General features: G+C 36.1%; 1 protein-coding gene and 1 long non-coding RNA gene across 2 annotated transcripts; one reads left to right on the forward strand and one right to left on the reverse strand.

The window, feature by feature from the left end:
- Window positions 1-715: 715 nt before the first annotated feature.
- Window positions 716-26659, forward strand: LOC112743723 (uncharacterized). Its single transcript, XR_003172235.2, has 4 exons — window positions 716-916; window positions 1001-1250; window positions 25385-25463; window positions 25760-26659. It is a non-coding gene; the product is annotated as an uncharacterized lncRNA (long non-coding RNA).
- LOC112743722 (thermospermine synthase ACAULIS5-like) lies at window positions 736-3265 on the reverse strand. Its single transcript, XM_025793035.3, has 6 exons — window positions 2815-3265; window positions 2268-2334; window positions 2098-2192; window positions 1913-2015; window positions 1732-1820; window positions 736-1592 (listed from the first exon to the last, which is right to left on the reverse strand). The coding sequence occupies exons 1-6, from the start codon at window positions 2928-2930 to the stop codon at window positions 1430-1432; spliced, it is 633 nt and encodes a 210-aa protein (XP_025648820.1). The 5' UTR covers window positions 2931-3265; the 3' UTR covers window positions 736-1429.
- Window positions 26660-26773: the final 114 nt, after the last annotated feature.

The raw sequence follows: 26773 nt of genomic DNA on the forward strand, positions 1-26773 counted from the left end.
AATTTAAAAAATACCCTTAAGTTTTATTTTGTTTCAATTTTGTCCTAAAAGTTTTCGATTTGCATCAAATATACCCTTAACAGCTAAATTTTCAAAAAAATTAAGACCAATCTAACAATAATGCATGAAAACTATGCTTGATTTGCTTGTGTTGAGGGTTATTCTTATGAAATTGTTGTTGAATTGGTCTTAAATTTTTTGAAAAATTAGCCGTTCAGAGTATATTTGATGCAAATCGAAAACTTTTAGGACAAAATTAAAACAAAATAAAACTTAGGGGTATTTTTAAAACTTTTGTCAAACTTTAGGGACAAAAAATATACTTTATCCTAAAAAAAAGTGTTTGTTTCGATAAGACCATAAATTTATATCTACTAGTACAATAAAAATATGGACAAATTAAAACATGACATGTGGATTATATTTTCCACATTAATAATTAATTTTTCTTTTTTTAAATACATATTATATCAATGATTTTACTAAATTACCTTTATACTTTAATAAAAATAAAAATAAATTTTATTTAATTTTTACAAAAAAATTTAAATATCTTTTTTTGTATTGGACAAAAACAACTATAATTCTTTAATTTAATCAAAATTCAATTAATTTTAGTTTTATAATTTTATAACCAAATCAATTTAAAAATCAAAACTAAAATATATTTCATTATTCATATACACTAAAAAAAATTGCTTTGTTTATCATGAACCCCAAATCTTAAATCCCCCTGTCCCACTCCAGACTCTTCTCCTCTCGAAAACTGAAAAATGAAAAAGGAACAAAGAACTCTAGCACCCTCAGGCTCTCGCAGCCCCGCAGCCACCGGAGCCCCCGTAGTCACCGCAGCTCCTGCAGCCCCACTTCGTTGTCATCGCGGAACTCTCCTCCGCTGGGAAGCTCCGTCGCGAAGGTAATTAATTTATCACCAATTCCAACATGCATGCTTACTGTTATATAATGTTATTGTTGGTTAATTGATGATTATATGATGAAGCAACTATACGGAGCAAGAAAAGTGTGGGTTCTGAGTACATTGCCATTGGGGTGCTTTACCAGGAGGTAGAACTGCAGCAGGAGGACCTTTAAGATTGTGTTCTGATATTGTCAATAGAGAAGCTCAATTATTCAATGGTCAATTAGCATCGCCGGTTAGTTCTTTGCAAGCCATACTTTCTGGTTCTACCTTTCAATTCATGATTTCTATGCTGCACTGCTCAAGATCATACAAAATCCTTTTAGTTCAGGTTAGTGTGGCTCTCATGTTCTATTTAATTTGGTGGCAATTGATAATCACCATATCATGTATGTTTTAAGTTAATTAATCATTTTAGGGTCTAGAAATGTTGCAAATGGATGTTGTGGTAGAAATGTTTCTTTATTGTTTCCTCTAATAAGTGTTTGATTCATGTAATGGACACTGGTCTTATAATACCCGTGTTACAAATATGCCACCCTGCTTCAGTCTAGGCTTGACGGTGCATTCATAGAAGGACTTGGTGTAGTGTTTATAACAAGGGCCTCCATCAATTGGGTCTGCCAAGTCTCCAGTTATCACATCATACCTCTCTTTGCTTTCTAGCTCGGCCCTTCATATCATGATACATTGCAGTAAAATTTATCACAATTTTTGCATTCATTGCTAATACCTATTAGAACTTGGTATTGGTGGCAAAGACCATTGAACTATAATTCACGAATCACAAGTTATAATTTTGATTAACAGACCTGGCATCATTGATGATGACCTTAAGTCTCGGATCATGGTATGCTTCCCTGTTTACCACTAAGTATGATTTGCAGAAGTCTACCACCTCCTGATCAATAAATAAAAGCTTTGAAGAAATGAATTTTGATAGTATAGCTCCATGGGATGTATATTATCCAACTTAGGAGACAATTAATTTACCTCATCTATATCACACATTATAACTTTGTCAATGGTATTATGCCTGAGCAATTCCCTTGCAGTGGATCCTTCTCCTCCCCCCATAATAAAAACATTCTTTGGGCTGAATGAATAAAAGTTCTAGGTAAATCACATGGGATTGGGAATGAAATTAGATTCTTAAAGAGCATATAGGACGGAGTTACTTAGGATGGTGAAGGAGTGGTGGATGAACAAGACATTCATGGTAGATGAATTCATCTGTCTCAGCACTCTGAAGCTTCCCATCAATTACCAATGCCTGTAACAGCCACATAAACTTAGTTTCCTCTTCATAAAGGTAGATTTAATTCTTTTGCATAAAGAAGATGCTTACCTTTCCAAAGGGCTTAGTGTCCAAAAGTGCAATGTCTTGGTATTGGCTAGTTCCTGTATGCAATATACTACAACCGATCCAAAGAAGAAAATGAAATTACTCTTACATTAGTGTGTCTTCATAATAAAAGCAAATAAGATAATTGAAATATAGCTACATTTGCTATGTCTTATTTTCATTATGTACTGTTTGTATATGTATGTATGTCTGCCTTTTTCATAGCCATAGGCAAAAGAAGCTTATCATTTTTTAGGATCACTTTACTTTTCCTAGCATGAGAAGCTGCAATCACCAAAGATTGTTCCACTTGTTCTATTTTTGTCTCATTTGGACTCAAAGAAGTTCTTACTTCTCTCACCATATTGTCTCTGGCTTTATTCTTTTCATGAATCTTCTAAAGTCAATAAGAAAAAGTTATAATAGTAAATCATAAATGAACATGAAAAAGGCCAAAATGCTAATGTGGTATTTCATCTGACAGTTAGTGATATGAGATTTTGGATTAGCTAAGAACAGGGAAGAAAAAAGAGTAGTTAAAAAGATGTACCTATTAAGAGCAAAGCACCATCTTAAGTTGTCTTCAATCTCTTCTTCATACCAACCACTCTTCCTGTAACCATTCATAGAATGGTTCTGCCCATTTGAGAGAGCTACCTCACCCATATCTCCCTAAGCTTTAACAAATCAAAGAGAGCTAAAGAAGAGAAGTGTAGTGGAGAACATATATATATAGAAGGTGAAGATGGTCGTAATCGAAAGGAACAAGAGAGAATGATGATTATGTGAGGAAAAAATCTAGCAAAGTAGAGGCAATGTATTCAATACTTGAAAAGAACAATATTCTCCTGGAGTTTCGTAAAAGCTACAATACAAATAAGCTCTATCTTGTCGTTTTTTGATGTTGATGCTACGGAATATACGAGTAAACTATTATTTTAACTCTAAAAAAATTTAAATAATTTTTTATATTTGTTTCGGTACGATGATAAATTCATATATACCGATATGTTTAAAATATAAACAAATAATAACTAGTCATGTGGAATTTATTTTTCACATCAGTATTTAATTTTTTTTAAATATATATTATATTACTATTTTTACTAAAACACTCTTTTAATTAAATAAAAATTAAAAAATATTTTTTATTTAATTTTATAAAAAGACCTAAATATCCTTTTCTTTATATTGGACAAAATATATCTCTTTAAATTAATTAAATTTTAAAATTGAACTAACTTATATTTATAAATTTAAATAATTTAAATTTAAAACAACATCTAATTGATTATTGATGGTTTTAAGTGGCTAAGAGAAGGGGGTTGAATCTTAGCCCCTTTTTCACTTAATAACACATGCTGGTCTTTGAAACAACTTCTGGAGACTTTTTGATTTTTGTCTCGTACCCAACCACGAAACTTTTTCTTTTTATCTTGTGACCCGGCACGAGATATTTTTCAGTTTTATCTCCCGTGCAGCAGAAACAGAAATGGAGTAGGAGAGAAAATTACACCCAAATATATCTTGGTTTAACTGCTAAGTGCAGTACAACCTACATCCAGTCTCCATCACAATGATGATAAAATTTCACTATAATCATCCTTGATTACAAACACCAATTCTCCCTAGGAACTACCCTTCCTATTTGGGATAAGTCCAGAATCTAAACCCCAATCCTGAACTTGACTTGGTTACTGCCAAACTTTCAACTGCTAAGTACTAACCCAACTTGCAAGGGAATTCTCACAGAATCATGAAACACAACACAGATGTACAAAGGACCTCTAAGGACATCTATGGCTTTTTTCTTTTAATTTTGCACTCTCTGCCTTTTTTCGCTCTATGACTTTTTCTTACAAACCTCACTGTTTGCCTTTTTCCATGAGACTCAAGACAGACAAAATTAAACAGAAAAATACAAAACAGAAAACATTGAAGGAGAAGAATTTCTGTTAGCTTAGGTAGCTCTGAAAACTCTGTGCCTTGCACTCTCACTCCTTGCTTCAAGCCATGGCTGTTCTCCCTTATATATAGGGGGAAGCCTCCACGGTTGAAACCAAATAAACCAAGCTAAACTTCTTCTTCTTCATGCAAAACCGGTTCGGCCAGAGAGAGAGGAGAGATAACCGAATGCTAAAACCAACATGCAATTACCTCTGTGTCTTCTCTTTACACCAATCTTCATCAATCTGAGCCAAACAACTTGACTTACACTCCAAGTAGGATTTCTAGCCCTTGATGCTTCTTGATGCATGATAGCTCCTCCTGCACCACTTTTGCTTCCTCCCTCACGCAGCCACCCTAATTACCTTCTGTGATGAGTGAACACAAAAGTAGAGATGAGCCATCCCTCTGAGATCTTCTTTCTCTGATCGAAATCTTCTTCATCCATTTTTGGTATGGAGAAGTTGAGATCTCTTCACCAAATCTTACCTTATGTGATAAAAATCTCAGCCACAACATACTTTTTGTTTTCTTTTTCTTGCCATCATTATAATGGTCTTGTTACTTGCTTCTTCTCTACGGTAGCTTGCCATAGCTTCTATGGTTTCCTCTGTGATATAATCGAATAGAGAAGAGAGAAGAGCGAGTAGAAAGAAAAGTAATTAAATGAATTTGAACAAATTAATTAAAAATGAGTTGCTTTTGCTTCCTTTTTGCTGAGTAGCGTGTCTCATTAAGGCCAACCATCTAATCAATTATAATTTTTCTCTCATGGTTCCAAGGACTCCATTAACTCTATTTTATAAAATTTGAATTCCATCACATGATGAAAAAAAGAGATCCGTTGGAAGCATGAAGCATAACATTTGCTTTCTCTCAAAATTGGTTTCGGACCAAGCAAGTTAAATTCTAATAGAAACATTGATTTGGGCTAATAATAATGATTGAATCTGGCCCAAAAAGCAAATCAGCCACAATAAACATTGTATCAATGCTGAAAATATTTTATTGGGCTTGTTCTATTTTTTCCTTTCTTTCCGGCCCATAAAAAACCTGCATAACAAAATTATTTTAATAAACATTTATAAATTGAAATTAAACTAATAATTTTGCAATTAATTATATTAATAATGTTTGATCATCACTAATTTAATTTGGAGTTTTCCAAACTCATCAATCTCCCCCTTGATGACAAACTGGTGCACGAAATTGTGATCTCTGGTGCCCAAAAGCTTGGTACGCACGATTGTAATCTCAATTATTCTTCACAACTCCACACAACTAACCAGCAAGTGCACTGGGTCGTCCAAGTAATACCTTACGTGAGTAAGGGTCGATCCTACGGAGATTGTTGGTTTGAAACAAGCTATGGTCATCCTTGTAAATCTCATTCAGGAGGATTCAAATGGTTAAGAGGTTTTGGTAATTAAAATATAAATAAAATATAACATAAAATAAAGTTACTTATGTAATTCACTGGTGGGAATTTCAGATAAGCGTATGGAGATGCTTTGTTGCTTCTGAACTTCTGCTTTCCTATTGCCTTCTTCCAACCATGCGTTACCTCCTTCCATGGCAAGTTGTAAGATCCTCTCGGATGAAAATAAATCCATATGCGCTGTCACCGCACGGCTAATCATCTGTCGGTTCCTGCTAGCATCGGAATAGGACCATTGTCCTTTTGCACACTGTCACTTGCGCCCCACATTCGCAGGTTTGAAGCTCTTTACTGTCATCCCTTCCTAGATCCTACTCGGAATACCACAGACAAGGTTTAGACTTTCCGGATCCCGGATCCTACTCGGAATACCACAGACAAGGTTTAGACTTTTCAGATCCCAGGAATGCTGCATTTATTCTAGCCTATACCACGAAGGTTAGTCTTAGATTCAAATGCTCTGTTGTCAGGAGAGACGATGTGAATCTTTGATTAGAAACCTAAGAGAATATACTCCGGCTGTCGTCCAATGACTACGTTGAACATCATGTAGACCGCTTTGTGGTTGTCAGGCACGCGATCTTGGCTAAGCGAGTAACGAAGATTGGGTGATTGTCACGGGTCACCCCTTCATTCTGACTTAACTGAATTAAGAACAAGAGTATATCTTGGAGAAGAAGTAGGCCTGAATTGAATAGAAAAACAGTAGTAGTTGCATTAATTCATGAAGAACAATAGAGCTCCACACCTTAATCTATGGGGTGTAGAAACTCTCCGTAGAAAATACATAAATGAAAAAGGTCTAAGCATGGCCGTGAGGCCAGCCTCCAAACGTGTACAAAATCAAAATTCTAAGAGTCTCAGGACTAAATGTCCAAAGATTGATGTAAAATAAATCACTAAAAGTAGTTTTTATACTAAGCTAGTTACTAGGATTTACAGAAAATGAGTAAGTAAGTGCAGATAGTGCAGAAATCCACTTTCAGGGCCCACTTGGTATGTGCTTGGGCTGAGCATTGAAGCTTTTTCGTGCTTAGGCTTTTCCTGGAGTTAAACGCCAGTTTTGGTGCCAGTTTGTGCGTTTAACTCCAATTATGGTGCCAGTTTCGGCGTTTTACGCCAAGATGTTTTAGGCAGACTTTGAACGCCAGTTTGGGCCATCAAATCTCGGGTAAAGTATAGACTATTATATATTGGTGGAAAGTCCAGAATGTCTACTTTCCAACGCAATTAAGAGCGCGCCAATTGGGCTTCTGTAGCTCTAGAAAATCCATTTCGAATGCAGCAGGGTCAGAATCCAACAGCATCTGCAGTCCTTTTTTCAGCCTTTGAATCAGATTTTTGCTCAGATCCCTCAATTTCAGCCAGAAAATACCTGAAATCACAGAAAAATATACAAACTCATAGTAAAGTCCAAAAATGTGATTTTTGAATAAATACTAATAAAAATATAGTAAAAACTAACTAAAACATACTAAAAATTATGTAAAAACAATGGCAAAAAGGGTATAAATTATCCGCTCATCACAACACTAAACTTAAATTGTTGCTTGTCCTCAAGCAACTAAAATCAAAATAGGATAAAAAGAAGAGAATATACAATGAATTTCAAAAATATCAATGAAGATTAGTCTCAATTAGATGAGCGGGACTTAAGCTTTCTGCTTCTGAATAGTTTTGGCATCTCACTTTATCCTTTGAAGTTCAGAATAATTGGCATCTATAGGAACTCAGAATTCAGATAGTGTTATTGATTCTCCTAGTTTAGTATGTTGATTCTTGAACACAACTATTTTATGAGTCTTGGCCGTGGCCCTAAGCATTTTGTTTTCCAGTATTACCACCGGATACATAAATGCCACAGACACATAACTGGGTGAACCTTTTCAGATTGTGACTCAGCTTTGCTGGAGTCCCCAATTAGAGGTGTCCAGGGTTCTTAAGCACACTCTTTTTGCTTTGGGCCACGACTTTAACCGCTCAGTCTCAAGCTTTCACTTGACACCTTCACGCCACAAGCACATGGTTAGAGACAGCTTGATTTAGCCACTTAGGCCAGGATTTTATTCCTTTGGGCCCTCCTATCCATTAATGCTCAAAGCCTTGGATCCTTTTTACCCTTGCCTTTTGGTTTAAAGGGTTACTGACTTTTTGCTCTTGCCTTTTGGTTTAAAGAGCTATTGACTTTTTCTGCTTACTTTTTCTTTTTCTTTCATTTTTTTTGCCATTTTTTTTCTCCTTTTTTTTCGCAAGCTTTTGCTCTTTACTGCTTTTTCTTGCTTCAAGAATCAATTTTATGATTTTTCAGATCATCAATAACATTTCTCCTTTTCATTATTCTTTCAAGAGCTAATAATTTTAACATTCATAAACAACAATATAAAAAATATGCACTGTTCAAGTATTCATTCAGAAAACAAAAAGTATTGTCACCACATCAAAATAATTAAGCTAATTTCAAGATAGAATTTGAAACCATGCATTTCTTGTTCTTTTGCAATTAAAACATTTTTTTTTTCATTTAAGAAAGGTGATTGATTCATAGGACATTCATAGCTTTAAGGCAAGACACTAGACACTAATGATCATGTAATAAAGACACAAACATTAATAAAACATAAAGTATAGGAAACGAAAAACAGAAAAATAAAGAAAAAGAAAATTAAAGAACGGGTCCACCTTAATAATGGTGACTAGTTCTTCCTCTTGAAGATCTTATGGAGTGCTTTAGCTCCTCAATGTCTCTTCCTTGCCTTTGTTGTTCCTCTCTTATGGCCTTTTGGTTCTCTCTAATTTCATGGAGAAGGATAGAGTGCTCTTGGTGCTCCATCCTTAATTGTCCTATGTTGGAACTCAATTCTCCTAAGGAGGTATTGATTTGTTCCCAATAGTTTTGTGGAGGAAAGTGCATCCCTTGGGGTATCTCAGGGATTTCATTATGAGAAATTTTCTTATACTCTTGTTGAGGTCCATGAGTGGGCTCTCTTGTTTTCTCCATCTTTTTCTTAGTGATGGGCTTTTGAGATGAATCTCTCCATCTCCCATGACTCAGAGGTGGAAGCAATTGCCTTCCCTTTCCTCTTTCTAGAGGTTTCTCCGGCCTTAGGTGCCATTAATGGTTATGAAAAAACAAAAAAACAGAGCTTATTCCACACTAAACTTAAAATATTTGCTCGTCCTCGATCAAAAGAAGAAAGAAGGGAGGAGAAGATGAAGAAATGGAGGAGATGGAGGGAGGTGAATGGTTCGGCCAAGGGGGGTAGTAGTGTGTATGTTGTGTGAAAATGAAGGTGGTAAGGAGGGGGTATGTATAGGGTAAGGGAGAGAGGGTATTCGGCCATGTGTGGTGGGTTTGGGAGGGAGATGGTTTGAATATGAAGGGTGAGGTAGGTGGGTTTAATGATGGATGGATGTGAGTGGTGAATAGGTTGTGGGGAAGAGGGTAGGATTTAATAGGTGAGGGGTGTTTGGGGAAGAGGTATTTAGGTGATTGGTCAAGGGTGTATGGGGAAGAGTGTTATGGAAATGTGTGAAGAGGAGAGAAGAAGAAGTGGGGTAGATGGAGATTTTGTAGGGTCCACAGATCCTGAGGTGTCAAGAAATCTGAGTCCCTGCACCATTCTGGCGTTCAAACGCCCATTTTGTGCCAAATCTGGCGTTTAACGCCAGCTCTGCTACCTTTTCTGGCATTAAACGCCACTCTGTTGCCCATTTCTGGCGTTAAACGCCAGCCAGATGCCCATTTATGGCGTTTAACTCCAGCCAGATGGCAGACAGCCCTTTCTGGCGTTAAACGCCCAGAGTGCTGCCCATTCTGGCGTTTAACGCCCAGAATGCTGCCAGGCTGGGCGTTAAACGCCCATTCTGTTATCCTTACTGGCGTTTAAATGCCAGTAAGCTTGTCCTCCAGGGTGTGTTATTTTTAATGCTGTTTTTCATTCTGTTTTTTATTTTTTCTGTTGTTTTTGTGACTTCACATAATTATCAACCTAAAGAAAACATAAAATAGCAATGGAAAATAAATAAATATAATTAAATAACATTGGGTTGCCTCCCAACAAGCGCTTCTTTAATGTCAATAGCTTGACAGTGAGCTCTTAGAGAGCTTCACAGAGATTCAGAGCTTAGTGGTGGCCTTCCAACACCTAAGTTAGAAGTTGAGTGTGGGGGCTCTGTTTGACTCTGTATTGAGAGAAGCTTTTCATGCTTCCTCTCCATGGTTGCAGAAGAAGATCCTTGAGCCTTAAACACAAGGTAGTCCTCATTCAATTGAAGGACTAGCTCTCCTCTGTCCACATCAATCACAGCTCTTGCTGTGGCTAGGAAGGGTCTTCCAAGGATGATGAAATCATCTTCATCCTTCCCAGTCTCCAGGATTATGAAGTCAGCAGAGATGTAAAAGCCTTCAACCTTCACTAAGACATCCTCTACAAGTTCATAAGCCTGTTTCCTTGAGTTGTCTGCCATCTCTAATGAGATTCTTGCAGCTTGTACCTCAAAGATCCCTAGTTTCTCCATTACAGAGAGGGGCATGAGGTTTATACTTGAACCAAGGTCACATAAAGCCTTCTCAAAGGTCATGGTGCCTATGGTACAAGGTATTAAGAACTTTCCAGGATCCTATTTCTTCTGAGATAATTTCAGTTGAACCAGATCATTTAGTTCATTGATGAGCAATGGGGGTTCATCTTCCCAACTCTCATTACCAAATAACTTGGCATTCAGCTTCATGATTGCTCCTAGATATTGAGCAACTTGCTCTTCAATAATATCTTCATCCTCTTCAGAGGAAGAATACTCATCAGAGCTCATGAATGGCAACAGTAAGTCTAGTGGAATCTCTATGGTCTCTATATGAGTCTCAGATTCCTTTGGTTCCTCATTAGGGAACTCCTTGGAGGCTAGTGGACGTCCATTGAGGGTTTTCTCAGTGGAAATCACTACCTTTCCCTCCTCTTTAGATTCGGCCGTATGGGATATATTGATGGCCTTGCACTCTCTCTTTGGATTCTCTTCTGTATTGCTTGGGAGAGTACTAGGAGGGAGTTCAGTAACTCTTTTACTCAGCTGACCCACTTGTGCCTCCAAATTTCTAATGGAGGACCTTGTTTCATTCATGAAACTTAGAGTGGTCTTATATAGATCAGAGACTATGGTTGCTAAGTCAGAGAGGCTCTGCTTAGAATTCTCTGTCTGTTGCTGAGAAGATGATGGGAAAGGTTTGTTATTGCCAAACCGTGTTCTCCCACCATTATTATTATTGAAGCCTTGTTGAGGCTTATGTTGATCCTTCCATGAGAGATTAGGATAATTCCTCTATGAAGGATTGTAGGTGTTTCCATAGAATTTTCCCATGTAATTCACCTCTTCTATTGCAGGATTCTCAGGATCATAAGCTTCTCCTTCAGAGGAAGCTTCTTTAGTACTGCCGGATGCAGCTTGCATTCCAGTCAGACTCTGAGAAATCATATTGATTTGCTGAGTCAATATTTTGTTCTGAGCCAATATGGCATTCAGAGTATCAATCTCAAGAACTCCTTTCTTCTGAGTCACCCCATTATTCACAGGATTTCTTTCAAAAGTGTACATGAACTGGTTATTTGCAACCATTTCAATGAGTTCCTGGGCTTCTGCAGGTGTCTTCTTCAGATGAAGAGATCCTCCAGCAGAATGGTCCAATGACATCTTGAACAATTCAGACATACCATCATAGAATATACATATGATGCTTCATTCTGAAAACATGTCAGAAGGATACCTTCTGATCAATTGCTTGTATCTTTCCCAAACTTCATAGAGGGATTCACCTTTCTTCTGTCTGAAGGTTGATTCACCTTCCTTCTGTCTGAAGGTTTGGACTTCCACTCTAAGTTTGCTCAATTTTTGAGGTGGAAAGAATTTGGCCAAGAAAGTATTGACCTACTTTTTCCAAGAGTTCAGGCTATTTTTAGGTTGTGAGTCCAACCATGTCCTAGCTCTGTCTCTTACAGCAAAAGGGAAAAGCATAAGTCTGTAGACCTCAGGATTAACCCCATTGGTCTTAATAGTGTCATAAATTTGCAAGAATTCAGCTAAAAACTGATGAGGATCTTCCAATGGAAGTCCATGAAACTTGTAATTCTGCTGCATTAGAGAAACTAATTGAGGCTTAAGCTCAAAGTTGTTTGCTCCAATTGCAGGAATTGAGATGCTTCTTCCACAGAAGTTAGAAGAGGGTGCAATAAAGTCACCAAGTATCTTCCTTGCATCTCCACCATTGTTGTTGGATTTGGCCATCTCTTCTTCTTTTTCAAAAAATTCTATCAGGTCCTCTCCAGAGTGTTGTGCTTTAGCTTCTCTTAGCTTCCTCTTTAGAGACCTTTCAGGTTCCGGATCAGCTTAAACAAGAATGTTTTTATCTTTGCTCCTGCTCATATGAAAAAGAAGAGAACAGAAAAGAAGAGGAATCCTCTATGTCACAGTATAGAGATTTCTTTATGTGAGTAGAAGAATAGAAGAGTAGAACAAAGAGGAGAGAAGATGAAGAATTCGAACACGGAGAGGGAGAGAGGGTTCGAATTATAAGAAGAAGAGAAGTGTTAGTGATTAAATAAATAAATAGAAAGAGATGAGAGAGAGAGAATTCGAATTTAAATTAAAATAAAAGGAAAATATTTTTATTTTAATTATTGGTTAGTATTCGAAAATTAAAAAGAAGAAATAAAATTAAAATTTAAAACAATTAGTTAATTAAAAGGAATTTTGAAAAAGTGGTGAGGAGTTTTCGAAAATTAGAGAGAGAAAAGTAGTTAGGTGGTTTTGAAAAAGATAAGAATTAGTAAAACAAACAAGAAGTCAAGTAGTTAATTGAAAAAGATTTGAAAATCAATTTTGAAAAGATAAGAAGTTAGAAAAAGATTTTGAAATTAAGTTTTGAAAAAGATATGATTGAAATTTATTTTGAAAAAGATTTAAAAAAAAAATTTAAAAAGATTTGATTTTGAAAATTAAAGTTAATTACTTGACTAACAAGAAACTAAAAGTTATGATTTTGGAATTTAAAGCTTGAACCTTTCTTAATAGGCAAGTAACAATTTGAGATTTTTGAATCAGAATATTAAATGCTAGCAATGAATTTCGAAAATATGAAATAAAAATAAGAAAAAGATTTTGAAAATCAAATTTAAAAATTTTCGAAAATATTAAGAAGAAAATTGAAAAATATTTGATTTTTGAAAAAGTTTTAAAAAGATAATATTTTTAAATTGAAAATTTTGACTTGACTAATAGGAAACAACTAAATTTTAAAATTTTTTGACTAAATCAATTCAAAATTTTTGAAATTTATGAGAAGAATAAGGGAGAGATTTTATTTTTTATTTTTGAATTTTAATGAAGAGAGAGAAAAACATGAAAATGACACAAAACATGAAAATTTTTTATTTTTTATTTTTGAATTTTTGAATGTCAAGATGAACACCAAGAACACTTTGAATGTCAAGATGAACACCAAGAACATATTTTTGAAAATTTTTAAGAAAAGAAAAACATGCAAGACACCAAACTTAAAAATTTTTTAATGTTGAGACACTAACAAATTGAAAATGCATATGAAAAATAAGAAAAGACACAAAACAAGAAGATGCAAAGATCAAATAAGGAAAATCATCAAGAACAACTTGAAGATCATGAAGAACACCATGCATGAGTTTTCAAAAATTTTTGTGAAAATTAAAAATATGCAATTGACACCAAACTTAAAATTTGACACTACACTCAAACAAGAAACATAAAATTTTTGGTTTTTATAGTTTTAAAAATTTTTTGGATTTTTTTTTTCAAAAATTCTTTAGGAAAAGAAAATAAAGAAATTCAAAATTTTTAATAGGAATTCCAGGAATCATGCAATGTTAGTCTAAAGCTTCGGTCTAAAAATTTAGACATGGCTTAATAGCCAGCCAAGCTTTATGAGAAAGCTACGGTCCAAAAGATTAGACATGGCCAAATGGCCAGCCAAGCTTCAGCATACAAATCAGACATACAACAGTCAAATAGATGGGAATCCAAAGGCTCTTGCCATGATAAGTGGAAGCCTCGATCCAAAAGATTAGACATGGCTTGACAACCAGTCAGGCTTCAATAGATCATGATGAAACTCTAGAATTCATTCTTAAAAAGTTTGAAGAATAAAATAAAATATTGTATTATTTTTTTTTTAAATTTTTCGAAAATAAAAAGCTTAAAAATAAAATAAAATTATCTAATCTGAGCATCAAGATGAACCATCAGTTGTCTAAACTCGAACAATCCCCGGCAGGCGCAAAAAACTTGGTGCATGAAATTGTGATCTCTGGCGCCCAAAAGCTTGGTACGCACGATCGTAATCTCAATTATTCTTCACAACTCCGCACAACTAACCAGCAAGTGCACTGGGTCGTCCAAGTAATGCCTTACGTGAGTAAGGGTCGATCCTACAGAGATTGTCGGCTTGAAGTAAGCTATGGTCATCCTTGTAAATGTCAGTCAGGAGGATTCAAATGGTTAAGAGGTTTTGGTAATTAAAATATAAATAAAGTATAATATAAAATAAAATTACTTATGTAATTCATTGGTGGGAATTTCAGATAAGCGTATGGAGATGCTTTGTTGCTTATGAACTTCTGTTTTTCTATTGCCTTCTTGCAACCATGCGTTACCTCATTCCATGGCAAGCTGTAAGATCCTCTCGGATGAAAACAAATCCATATGCGCTGTCACCGCACGGCTAATCATCTGTCGATTCCCGCTAGCGTCGGAATAGGACCATTGTCCTTTTGCACACTGTCACTTGCGCCCACATTCGCAGGGTTGAAGCTCTTTACAGTCATCCCTTCCCAGATCTTATTCGGAATACCACAGACAAGGTTTAAACTTTTTGGATCCCGTATCCTTCTCGGAATACCACAGACAAGGTTTAGACTTTCCGGATCCCAGGAATGTTGCATTTATTCTAGCCTATACCACGAAGGTTAATCTCAGATTCAAATGCTCTGTTGTCAGGAGAGACGATGTGAATCTTTGATTAGAAACCCAAGAGAATATACTCCGGCTGTCGTCCAATGACTACGTTGAACATCATGTAGACCGCTTTGTGGTTGTCAGGCACGCGATCTTGGCTAAGCGAGTAACGAAAATTGGGTGATTGTCACGGGTCACCCCTTCATTCTGACTTAACTGAATTAAGAACAAGAGTATATCTTGGAGAAGAAGTAGGCGTGAATTGAATAGAAAAACAGTAGTAGTTGCATTAATTCATGAATAACAGCAGAGCTCCACACCTTAATCTATGGGGTGTAGAAACTCCACCGTAGAAAATACATAAGTGAAAAAGGTCTAGGCATGGCCGTGAGGTCAGCCTCCAAACATGTACAAAATTAAAATTCTAAGAGTCTCAGGACTAAATGTCCAAAGATTGATGTAAAATAAATCACTAAAAGTAGTTTTTATACTAAACTAGTTACTAGGGTTTACAGAAAATGAGTAACTAAGTACAGATAGCGCAGAAATTCACTTCCGGGGCCCACTTGGTGTGTGATTGGGCTGAGCATTGAAGCTTTTTCGTGCTTACGCTTTTCTTGGAGTTAAACGCCAGCTTTGGTGCCAGTTTGGGCGTTTAACTCCAATTCTGGTGCCAGTTTGGGCATTTTACGCCAAGATATTTTAGGCAGACTTTGAACACCAATTTGGGCCATCAAATCTCGGGCAAAGTATGGACTATTATATATTTCTGGAAAGCCCAGGATGTCTACTTTCCAAAGCAATTGAGAGCGCGCCAATTGGGCTTTTGTAGCTCCAGAAAATTCATTTCGAATGCAGCAGGGTCAGCATCCAACAGCATCTGCAGTCATTTTTCAACCTCTGAATCAGATTTTTGCTCAGGTCCCTCAATTTCAGTCAGAAAATACCTGAAATCACAGAAAAAAATACAAACTCATAGTAAAGTCCGAATAAATACTAATAAAAATATAGTAAAAACTAACTAAAACATACTAAAAACTATGTAAACAATGCCAAAAAGGGTATAAATTATCCGCTCATCACAAACATTATTAAAAATTAAAATGGAAAAGGATAAAAAATTAGAGAACTCCCTTTGTGAATACTTGGATTCATTCCTTTCCAATTGTTACATGGCTCCCCCTTAATGTATGCTATTCTACCAAGGGAAGCTTTATACCTGTAACATTTTTATCAAGCCTAAAGAAACAATGTTATTCAACATATTACATGTAAGATGTTGAATGGCTTGATTTATGAGCAGAATTAGAGTGATAAACAAAACTCATTTGTTATCATAAAATTGATTTTCTGCTCAAACCAAACAAACAAAAAATAAAGCATGCTTGAGTACCTTCAGAGTACTTTTCAACATATATTCAAAACTCAACATGCTTTGGTTCAAAACAAGTTCTTGTAAAAATATTTCTTGCCAAATAATTCACAAAATATGAAACTATTTCAGGTTATCATCCAAAATAGGATTTGCAGATTATTAAACAAAAAATATCAGAGCTTTAAACAAACTTGTCATAACCCAGAGCTTAAACAAACTTATCACAACAATAAACAGATCATGACAACAATAACCTGCAAAATTAGAAAAAAAATAACCATAAAACAAAACAGAGCACAACAAAGCAACACAATCCATGTTCAGGGGTAATCATGAATCAACTTCAACTTGATTTCAGCCCCTGTTTTTAGTTCTAGTTACTTTTCAAGCAAAGCAACCTTTCAATTTTTCAGCATTTTTTCCCCTTTTGTCATCAAGGAAGACCTGCAAAGAAATAACAGTGATATGCAAAATATCTAAAATATTACCAGTAGCAAAATAACATAGTATCACAGATCTAAAGTATCACAAGTCTAAAGTATCCATAACAGCCTACAACAGTACCAAATTGAGCCAAACCAAGCCAGATATCAACATAAAAAAAGATCAATCATCAGATAAATTGTACTCAGAGCCATCTACATCATCATCACTGGCAGCCCCCATCTCTTCTTCAAAACTCTGCAACATTAGACCCACCCTGTCTTTGCACTTCATCCAAGCTCGCTCGTTTTCAAAAGCTTGCTTGCGGGCCGCCTTGTATGATTGCACCATTAGCTTGGACATGTTGGAGAATTCAGTAAGAATTTTCTTGATCGATTCTATCGTCTTGAAAGATTCAGGTGGTCGACTCTCAAACTCACTGTCCGAGGGTACTGAACTCTTCCCTTTGGTGCCCTTCATAACTCCTCCTCCTTTAATCATTGAAACCTTATTCTCTATAGCTTCATTTGTTATATCAACTTTAAAATATTCAAAAATACTGGTGAGAAACATGCCATAAGTTAGATTTGCCTTTTTGGTACTTTTAACAGATTTCCACATGTGCCTTATCATAAGGTATCCAAATGAGATAGGAGAGGAAGTAACAATAGCAAAAAGTATAAGAGAGTCAGAAACAGTTACTCTGTTATGTGAACCACTTTGAGGAGTTAGAATATGAGTGATGATTCTGTGCAGCAATGAGTTAGTGGGACCGAGGGCCTTGTGAGTGGGGATGGTGCCATCCAAGCCAGACAAGTTCTCACAGATTTGTTGCAGGACTAGCTTGTATGTGACCCCAATTTGAGAGTCCCATTTTTCAGTCATGTACGCTCTTGGTCCCTCATCTGTTTAGCCTAGGGCAATGCTGATGGTCTCCGAGTTCAGAGTCATGTATACCCTCTTTACGTAGGAATGAATGGTGCCATCGATCAGTCTCATATTAGCATAAAATTCTCGTACAAATTCAGGGTAAACATGTTTCTGAATATGGAGCAGAGAAGTCCATTTCGGATTCTCAAACAGAGGAGAAATATTGATTCCTTTGGCTGTGAGTGAGTCCAGATTCACTAGGTATGTGGCACATATGTGACGTTTCTCCAATACTTCCTTGTGGAACTCATAGGAGGCACACGAATTGAATCTGGCGGGATCATAGTGTGAATGAAGTTTGTTGTACTTATTTTTGAATTCCAATGATTCCAAGTTGGTTGGTTCCCTCGTGTTGTGTAACACAAAGCTTTTGTTCTTTTGTGAACTGTGTCCAGGGGTGGTCTTCTTCGGCGGTGATGGCGGCGGTCATGGAGGCAGTGAGGTGTGGGACTCCTCTTCCTCTTCAACTATGGGTTCCTTCTTTTTTCTTGAGGAAGTCTTTGTTGCTATCACCTTTGTCCTCATGGTGTCCATTTGCTTGGATGATGGTGAGGGAGAGGATGAAGATGTGGAGTGAATGTGTATATGTGTGTGGGTTTGAGGTGTGGAAGGTTTTTTAGAGAAAAGGATTCGTTCACTTTTCCTTGGAGCAGTTTTCTTTTTCATGATACTAAAAATGGAGAAGTGGAGAGAGGAAGAAGATGAAGAGAGAACCGAATTGAGTGGAGAGATGTGGGAGGTTAGGGACGCATTAAATGTTGAGTGGAGAGAGAAATGGAGGGAGTTAATACCCATTAATGAGCGGTTATTAACCAAGGGAAGTTTCTTTTATTTAAAATTAAAACTGAAAGGTTGATTCCTATAATCAAGGGATGAGAAGAGGGAAAAGATTTGATTTGATAATAACTTCTTCCCACAAGATTTGATAAGACAACAAAAAGGAATTGTGATTAACACAAAGAGAAACTCAAAACTAGTCAGAGTGGGGTCAAAGAAATTTGGTGGGTCCTAAGATAATTAATGTTTGCGCAGTCTCCCCCTATATCATGGCCTTTTCAACACATCCTGAAATTAGTCTCCTGCTTTCCTGCGAGATAAAACTGAACAGAATCAAAATTTCACAAGTTATCAATATAGCTTAAATCTATCATTCCCAAACTTTTTCTCAATGAGCAGAATTTGTCTTCACAGAGGGGTTTTGTAAAAATGTCAGCAAGTTGGTCTTCAGATTTTACAAATTGAATATCAATAGTACCCTTTTGCACATGTTCTCTAATAAAATGATATTTGATTTCAATGTTCTTGGTTCTTGAGTGCAGAACAGGATTTTTAGAAATATTTATAGCACTCATATTATCACAAAATAAGGGTATACTATTGATCTTTAATTTGTAATCTTCCAACTGCGTTTTCAACCAAATTAGTTGTGAACAACATGCAGATGCAGAAATATATTCAGCTTCGGCTGTGGATAGAGCCACTATGGCTTGTTTTTTGCTTGACCACATGTTGAGTGAGCTTCCAAGAAAGCAACACGTGCCGGATGTGCTCCTTCTATCTACCCTATCTCCCATCTGCATCACAAAACTCTACTGCACAAAAATCATCAGATTTTGGATACGATAAGCCATAATCACTAGTTCCCTTCATGAATCTAATGATGCGCTTGACGGCTGAAAGATGATATTCTTTTGGGTGAGATTGAAATCTTGAACATACACCCACACTTTGAACAATATCCAGTCTAGAGGAGGTAAGGTACATGAGAGATTCTATCATTCCTCTATACCGTATTTCATCCACATCTTTTCCAATATCATCCTTTTCAAGTTTAGTGTTTGGATGTATTGGTGTTCCCATTGGTTTAGAATTTTCTAGGCCAAATTTCTTGATTAGTTCTTGTGCATACTTTCCTTGGTGAATAAAGGTACCACTAGGAGTTTGTTTAATTTGGAGGCTAAGAAAGAAAGTTAGCTCTCCCATTAAACTCATTTCAAACTCACTAGTCATGAGTTTTCCAAACTCCTCACACAAGGACTCATTGGCCGACCCAAACACAACGTCATCTACATAAACTTGAACTAGAAGAATATCATCATTAGATGCTTTAATAAATAAAGTAGTGTCGGTGGTATCCTTTGAAATTGATTTTCCAACAAGAAGGCACTAAGCCTTTCATACCAAGCTCTTGGAGCTTGTCTAAGGCCATAAAGAGCCTTTGAGAGTTTGAAAACATGGTTTGAAAATTCTTTATCTTCAAAACCGGGGGTTGTACCACAAACACTTCTCTATCAATAAATCCATTAAGAAAAGCACATTTTACATCCATTTGAAATATTTTAAAACCCTTATGGGTAGCATAGGCAAGAAGCAAACTAATTGCTTCCATTCTTGCTACCGGAGCAAAAGACTCATCAAAATCTATACCCTCTTCTTGATCGTAATCTTGGGCCACTAATCTAGCCTTGTTACGAACAACTTTTTCATCATCAACTAATTTATTTTTAAACACCCACTTAGTACCCGTAACCTTCTTACCATCCGGATGAGGTACTAGTGTCCAAACCTCATTCTTGTCCAATTGAGCAAGCTCTTCTTGCATGGCTTTGACCCATGATGGATTTTCAAGAGCTTGTTTTACATTGTTGGGTTCCATTTGTGACAAGAGGGCAAGATTGCTTGGTTCGGATTGCCTTTTGGTTGAGGATCTTGTTGTTACACCTTGAGAGGGATCACCAATGATAAAGTCATGAGGATAACCCCTCATGGACTTCCATTCTCTTGGTTTCCGGAGTGATGTTGAGCTTTGATGAGCTTCAGTGGGTCTTACTGTTTCAGATTCTCTTGCTGGCTCAGGAGACAAAATGGAAATGTCTTCTCCATTCTGATGAGACAAAACTGGACTGACAGATTCTTCATTTTGAGCAGACTTGGGATTTTCTTCACTGGTTTCCTTGTTGACAACATCTTCACAATCTGTATTATCTTCTATCACAGCACTGGGGATTGAATTAGAATTACAAAAGGAGACATGTATGGATTTCTCTATGGTCCTATGTTCTTTGAGATAAATTCTATAGGCATTGCTAGTAGTGGAGTATCCAACAAACATCCCTTCATAGGATTTTGGATCAAATTTACCAAGGTTTTCTTTATTGTTAAGTACAAAGCATTTGCATCCAAAAATATGGAAATACTTAAGATTTGGAGGGGTTCCTTTCCATAGCTCATAAGGAGTTTTCTTCAACCCTTTTTTAATAATTGTCCTATTCAAAATGTAACAAGCTGTATTTACAGCTTTAGCCCATAGAAATTTTGGAATCTCATTCTCACAAAGCATGGCCCTAGTCATCTCTTGAAGGCTTCTATTCCTTCTCTCAACCATCCCATTTTGTTGAGGGGTTCTAGGGCATGAAAAGTTATGAGCAATTCTAAAATCATCATAGAATTTTTCAAAGTCTTGGTTTTCAAACTTTTTTTTTGTGATCACTTCTCAAATGGGCAATTTTTAAGTCCTTTTCATTCTGAATTTTTTTACAAAGGGTTGAGAAAGCATGGAAAGCATCATTTTTATGAGCAAGAAAAAGTACCCAACCAAATCTAGAGTAATCATCTACCACCACTAGACCATAGTGTTTACCTCTTAAACTTTGAGTTCTTATTGGACCAAAAAGATCAATGTGTAACATCTCTAATGGCCTTTTGGTTGAAATTCCATCTTTTGGTTTAAAAGAGGATTTTACTTGTTTGCCTAATTGACAAGTATCACAAGTAAGATCCTTATCAAATTTGATATTTAGAATTTCTCTAACCAAATTTTTCTTGACTAGCTTAGAAATTTGGTACATGCTAGCATGACCCAACTTTCTATGCCATAGCCATTTTTCAGATTTAAGAGAAGTGAAACATGTTACATTTTGTTCTTTCAAGTCCTCAAGAGTCAATCCATACACATTATTGCACCTTTTAGCCTCAAACAAAATATCTCCAGTTTTTTCACAAACAACTAAGCATATAAACTTTCTAAAAATAATTTCATATCCTATATTACACAATTGGCTTACACTAAGTAAATTATGTTTCAAGCCATTTACAAGAAGAACATCATTTATACAAGATGAAAAGCTTTTACCAACTTTTTCAACGGCCACTATCTTTCCTTTACCATCATCATCGAAAGTAACAAATCTTCCATCATACTCATCAAACTTTATGAAGAAGGTTGTCTTTTCGGTCATATGCCTAGAACATCCGCTGTCCATGTACCACATATTGTCCTTCCATTTGGATGCTAGGCATACCTACAAAACAAGCTCAAGTGACCTTAGGTATCCAAATCTTCTTGGATCCTTTCACGTTAAACAATCTCTTATGTCCCAATCCATTATAATCAAAAACAATTTTGTAAACTTTATCACCAATCATCCTTTCACTAAAGAAGCATTGAATGGGAAAGTGTCCATTTCGGTTACATAGTCTACAAAATCTTGGAGTTGCTGTTTTGTTAAAGCTTGTTGGGTTTTGAAACCTTGTATCATTAGAAGATGAGGCAATATTTTCAAAATGAGGTTTCTCAACAGATTTAAAAAAATCCAAGCCAGCTTTATCATAAAGAGGTTTTTGACTAGTCAAGATTTGACTTTGAGTGAACTTGGCTAAGTCTTCTTTAAGCCTTTTGACCTCTTTAAGCAACTCTTCATTTTCTTTAAAACAATTTACATATGCAACAATAGAATGATCACTTTCACAGCTCCTAAGTTGGGCTTTTAATTGCTTGTTTTCTTCAACAAGATCAACAACAGTTTCGGCCTCCCTTAGTTTTTCTTTGAGAAAACTATTTTCTGCTTTAAGAATGGTGATTTGTTATTCAAGTTCTTGATTATCCAGCAAGAAGCATCTAATTTTTTCAGAAAGGTGGTCTATCATAAGATGAAGAGCTTCAGTGTCAGGGTTATGAGTGACTACCTGTTCAACGTGGTCTGCCATAAGACATGGTTTTGACTTGGTTTCGGATTCTTCATCATCGTCAGAATCATTTTCCAAGTCCTCCCAAGAGGCCATCAGACCTTTCTTCTTTTCCTTCTTTGGCTTCTCTTCTTTCTTCAACTTAGGGTAATCTGACTTGAAATGCCCAGTTTCTTTGCAATTGTAACATATCACCTTACTGAGATCTTTCCTTTGTTTCCTAGAGCTGCTTCCCTTGCTTCTCTCCTTGAACTTCACCATTTCTCTGAATTTTTTGGCAAACAACACAAATTCATTTTCAGAGGGGTTAGTAACAGATGTAAAAGCAATTCCTTTCTTTTTTGAATCCTTTTTCAAATAAGTGTTTTCAAAAGCAAGTAGGTTTTCTCTCAAGTCATCACATGTCATGGAATCTAGACCACTATTCTCAGATATGATTAAAGATTTTGTTTCTCACTCTTTAGTAAGACATCTTAGAACTCTCCTCACAAGCACAGAATCAGGATACGTAATTCGCATAGCATCCAAGCCGACAATGATGATGTTGAATCTTTCAAACATTTCATTTATTGATTCTCCTTCCTTCATTGAGAACATTTCATATTCTCTGTTCAACATGTCTATCCTTGTCTTCTTTACTATGGTGGTTCCTTCATGAGTGATTTAAAGTTTGTCCCAGATTTTCTTTGCCGTTGTGCATCGTGATATCGTCGGTATTCTTCGAAGCTGATGGCACAGTTGAGCAAGTTGACAGCCTTGGCATTGAGCTCCACCTTCTTTCTGTCTTCTTCGGTCCAGCTGGCTTCTGGTTTAAGAGAGATTATTCCTTCAGCACTTGTGATGGTTGGAAATTGAGGACCCTCAAGGATGATCTTCCATAGTCTGTAATCTATTGCTTGCACAAAAATCTTCATTCTCTCCTTCCAATAGGTGTAGTTTTTTCATTGAAAAGAGGAGGTTTGTTGCTTGACTGTCCTTTTGTCAGATTGTAGGACACCAGGGTTGAGCCACTGTTCTCTGCCATCTGGATCTTTTCTCCAAGATGCAAAGTTTGATCTCTTTGAGACCAAGCTCTGATACTAACTGATGGTTTTCAGTGGCTAAGAGAAAGGGGAGGGGTTGAATCTTAGCCCCTTTTTCACTTAATAACACTTGCTGGTCTTTGAAACAACTTCTGGAGACTTTTTTATTTTTGTCTCGTACCCAGCCACAAGATTTTTTCTTTTTATCTCGTGACCTGACACGAGATATTTTTCAGTTTTATCTTTCGTGCAGTAGAAACAGAAATAAAGTAGAAGAGAGAGAAAATTACACCCAGATATATCCTGGTTCAGCTGCTAAGTGCAGTGTAGCCTACATCCAGTCTCCATCACAATGATGTGTCTCCATCACAATGATGTGATGATGGAATTTCACTATAATCATCCTTGATTACAAACACCAATTCTCCCTAGGAACTACCCTTCCTATTTGGGACAAGTCCAGAATTTAAACCCCAATCCTGAACTTGACTTGGTTACTACCAAACTTTCAACTGCTAAGTATTAACCCAACTTGCAAGGGAATTCCCACAGAATCATGAAACACAACACAAATGTACAAAGGACCTCTAAGGACATCTATGGCTTTTTTCTTTTAATTTTGCACTCTCTGCCTTTTTTCGCTCTATGACTTTTTCTTACAAACCTCACTGTTTGCCTTTTTCCATGAGACTCAAGACAGACAAAATTAAACAGAAAAATACAAAACAGAAAATATTGAAGGAGAAGAACTTCTGTTTGCTTAGGTAGCTCTGAGAACTCTGTGCCTTGCACTCTCACTCCTTGCTTCAAGCCCTGGCTGTTCTCCCTTATATATAGGGGGAAGCCTCCACGGTTGAAACCAAATAAACCAAGCTAAACTTTTTCTTCTTCATGCAAAACCGGTTCGGCCAGAGAGAGAGAGGAGAGATAACCGAATGCTAAAACCAACATGCAATGACCCCTGTGTCTTCTCTTTACACCAATCTTCATCAATCTGAGCCATCCAACTTGACTTACACTCCAAGTAGGATTTTTAGCCCTTGATGCTTCTTGATGCATGACAGCTCCTCCTGCTCCACTTTTGCTTCCTCCCTCACGCAGCCACCTTAGCTACCTTCTGTGATGAGTGGACACAAAAGTAGAGATGAGCCATCCCTCTGAGATCTTCTTTCTCTGACCGAAATCTTCTTCATCCATTTTTGGTATGGAGAAGCTGAGATCTCTTCACCAAATCTTACCTTATGTGATGAAAATCTCAGCCACAACATACTTTTTGTTTTCTTTTTCTTGCCATCATTACAATGGTCTTGTTGCTTGCTTCTTCTTCTTCTCTATGGTAGCTTACCATAGCTTCCATGGTTTACTCTGTGATATGACCGAATAGAGAAGAGAGATGAGAGAGAAGAGAGAGTAGAAAGAAAAGCAATTAAATAAATTTGAACAAATTAATTAAAAATGAGTTGCTTTTGCTTCCTTTTTACTGAGTAGCGTGCCTTATCAAGGCCAACCATCTAATCAATTATAATTTATCTCTCATGGTTCCAAGGACTGCATTAACTCTATTTTATAAAATTTGAATTCCATCACATGGTGAAAAAAGGAGATCCGTTGGAAGCATGAAGCATAACATTTGCTTTCTCTCAAAATTGGTTTTGGACCAAGCAAGTTAAATTCTAGTAGAAACATTGATTTGGGCTAATAATAATGATTGAATCTGTCCCAAAAAGCAAATCAGCCACAATAAACATTGTATCAATGCTGAAAATATTTTAATGGGCTTGTTCTATTTTTTCCTTTCTTTTCGGCCCATCAAAAACATGCATAGCAAAATTATTTTAATCAACATTTATAAATTGAAATTAAACTAATAATTTTACAATTAATCATATTAATAATGTTTGATTATCACTAATTTAATTTGGAGTTTTCCAAACTCATCAATTATTCATGTACAATCAATCATGCTTATACTCTTCCATATTGGCACAGCCCAATATTTTTCATTGTATGCTAATTTGTTTTTCTTTTTTAATGTTCATCTCAGGTGCAAGATTTACATTTTATTATTTCTGACTATTTCTTTTGAGTGGAGCAGTGATACACACTCGCTTTCTTATCAGCAGGTTAGTATTACGTACATTAAAGTTGAACTTTCATGGATATTATGATATTTTGAAAACCATGAGAATATACTGTTCATTATTTCTTTATTATGCCTATATATCATTTTTATAAATAAAGATGATGTTCCTAGCTATATAAATAAAGATGATGCTCTTAGATAATAAGTCATATCATATTTAAATATTCATTAAAATAATTCACTAAAATTATTTTTAGATTAACAATTAGCAGGTTTAACAATATGTATTTATTATTTTTGTTATTAGTACCTAACATGTTAAAATTTTAAGTTCAGTCATGGAGAATGATGGCAAAGAGTCGTAAGATGGTGATTAATCTGAGAATTTAAGTGTTGAATATGAGTACAATTCTGATGAAAGTGATGATATGGTGGATGTAACTGTAGATGAAGTAGAGGCAGATATAATTAATGTTGATGGTTTTGAAAAGTTGATAACTGATTTGACCATCAAAGACATATGGGGATTGGTGTTTGATACAGAATCTCAAGTTTGTGAATTTTATGTCAAATATGCCAAGTGCTATGGTTTGTGTCCCAAAAAGACTTGAAGATGGTGGATGCTAATGCCAACATTAATACAAGACAATTGGTTTGCAATAAAGGAGGAGAAAGACATTGGAAACACCTTGAAAGGGATAATCGGCAAAGGGAAGCATAAGGCAATTACTCGTGTCAACTGCAGGGCGAGGATTTGTTTCATTTGTCACTATAGAATGGTTAAGTGGAAAGTCAGTGTGTTTGAGAGTGAACACAATCATCTACTGTGCCCACCTAAGTACAGGCATCTTATTCCCGCGAATCGTGGGCTTAATGAGGCCGATAAAACACAAACAAACAGCTTGCAAGCATGTGGTGTTAAAACTTGTCACATAATGGGTTACATGGTTTCCCAAAAAGGTGGATACGATAAAGTGGGTTTTACCAGCAAAGACCTACATAACTACATTAGTAAGACTAGACGTGGCAAAGTGAAAGACGGTGATGCATTTGCTGCGTTGGCCTATTTATTGTCCAAGGCAGATAGTGACCCGTTATTTCAATAGGTGAAGCTTAATTTTCACTCTAGCATTTTGATTCTTTGAACCACTTTTATATTGTAAGCTGAACAAGTAATGTTTTTGGTTAACCAGAATGAGCAATCACTTAATTAAGGATGTTGATTTTTTGTTACAATTATTGTATTTGACCAATTGAATGTGCCATAGAAAAAATTGTCAATTTTTTTGGGTTATAATTATGATATATTTTCAACACTTATTTTTTGAAATTTTTAAACTGAACATAAAA

This window comes from Arachis hypogaea, chromosome 14, assembly GCF_003086295.3.
Source record: "Arachis hypogaea cultivar Tifrunner chromosome 14, arahy.Tifrunner.gnm2.J5K5, whole genome shotgun sequence".
Lineage (NCBI taxonomy): Eukaryota > Viridiplantae > Streptophyta > Magnoliopsida > Fabales > Fabaceae > Arachis > Arachis hypogaea.

Bases quoted from the DNA above. Each gene is read 5' to 3' on its own strand.
- LOC112743722 (XM_025793035.3), bottom strand. From the start codon at position 2,930: ATGGGTGAGGTAGCTCTCTCAAATGGGCAGAACCATTCTATGAATGGT. The intron at 2,335-2,814 runs GTACATCTTTTT...GATCGGTTGTAG, and splicing joins TGGTGCTTTGCTCTTAATAG to TATATTGCATACAGGAACTA. The intron at 2,016-2,097 runs GTAACTCCGTCC...TTATTCATTCAG, and splicing joins CCACTCCTTCACCATCCTAA to CCCAAAGAATGTTTTTATTA.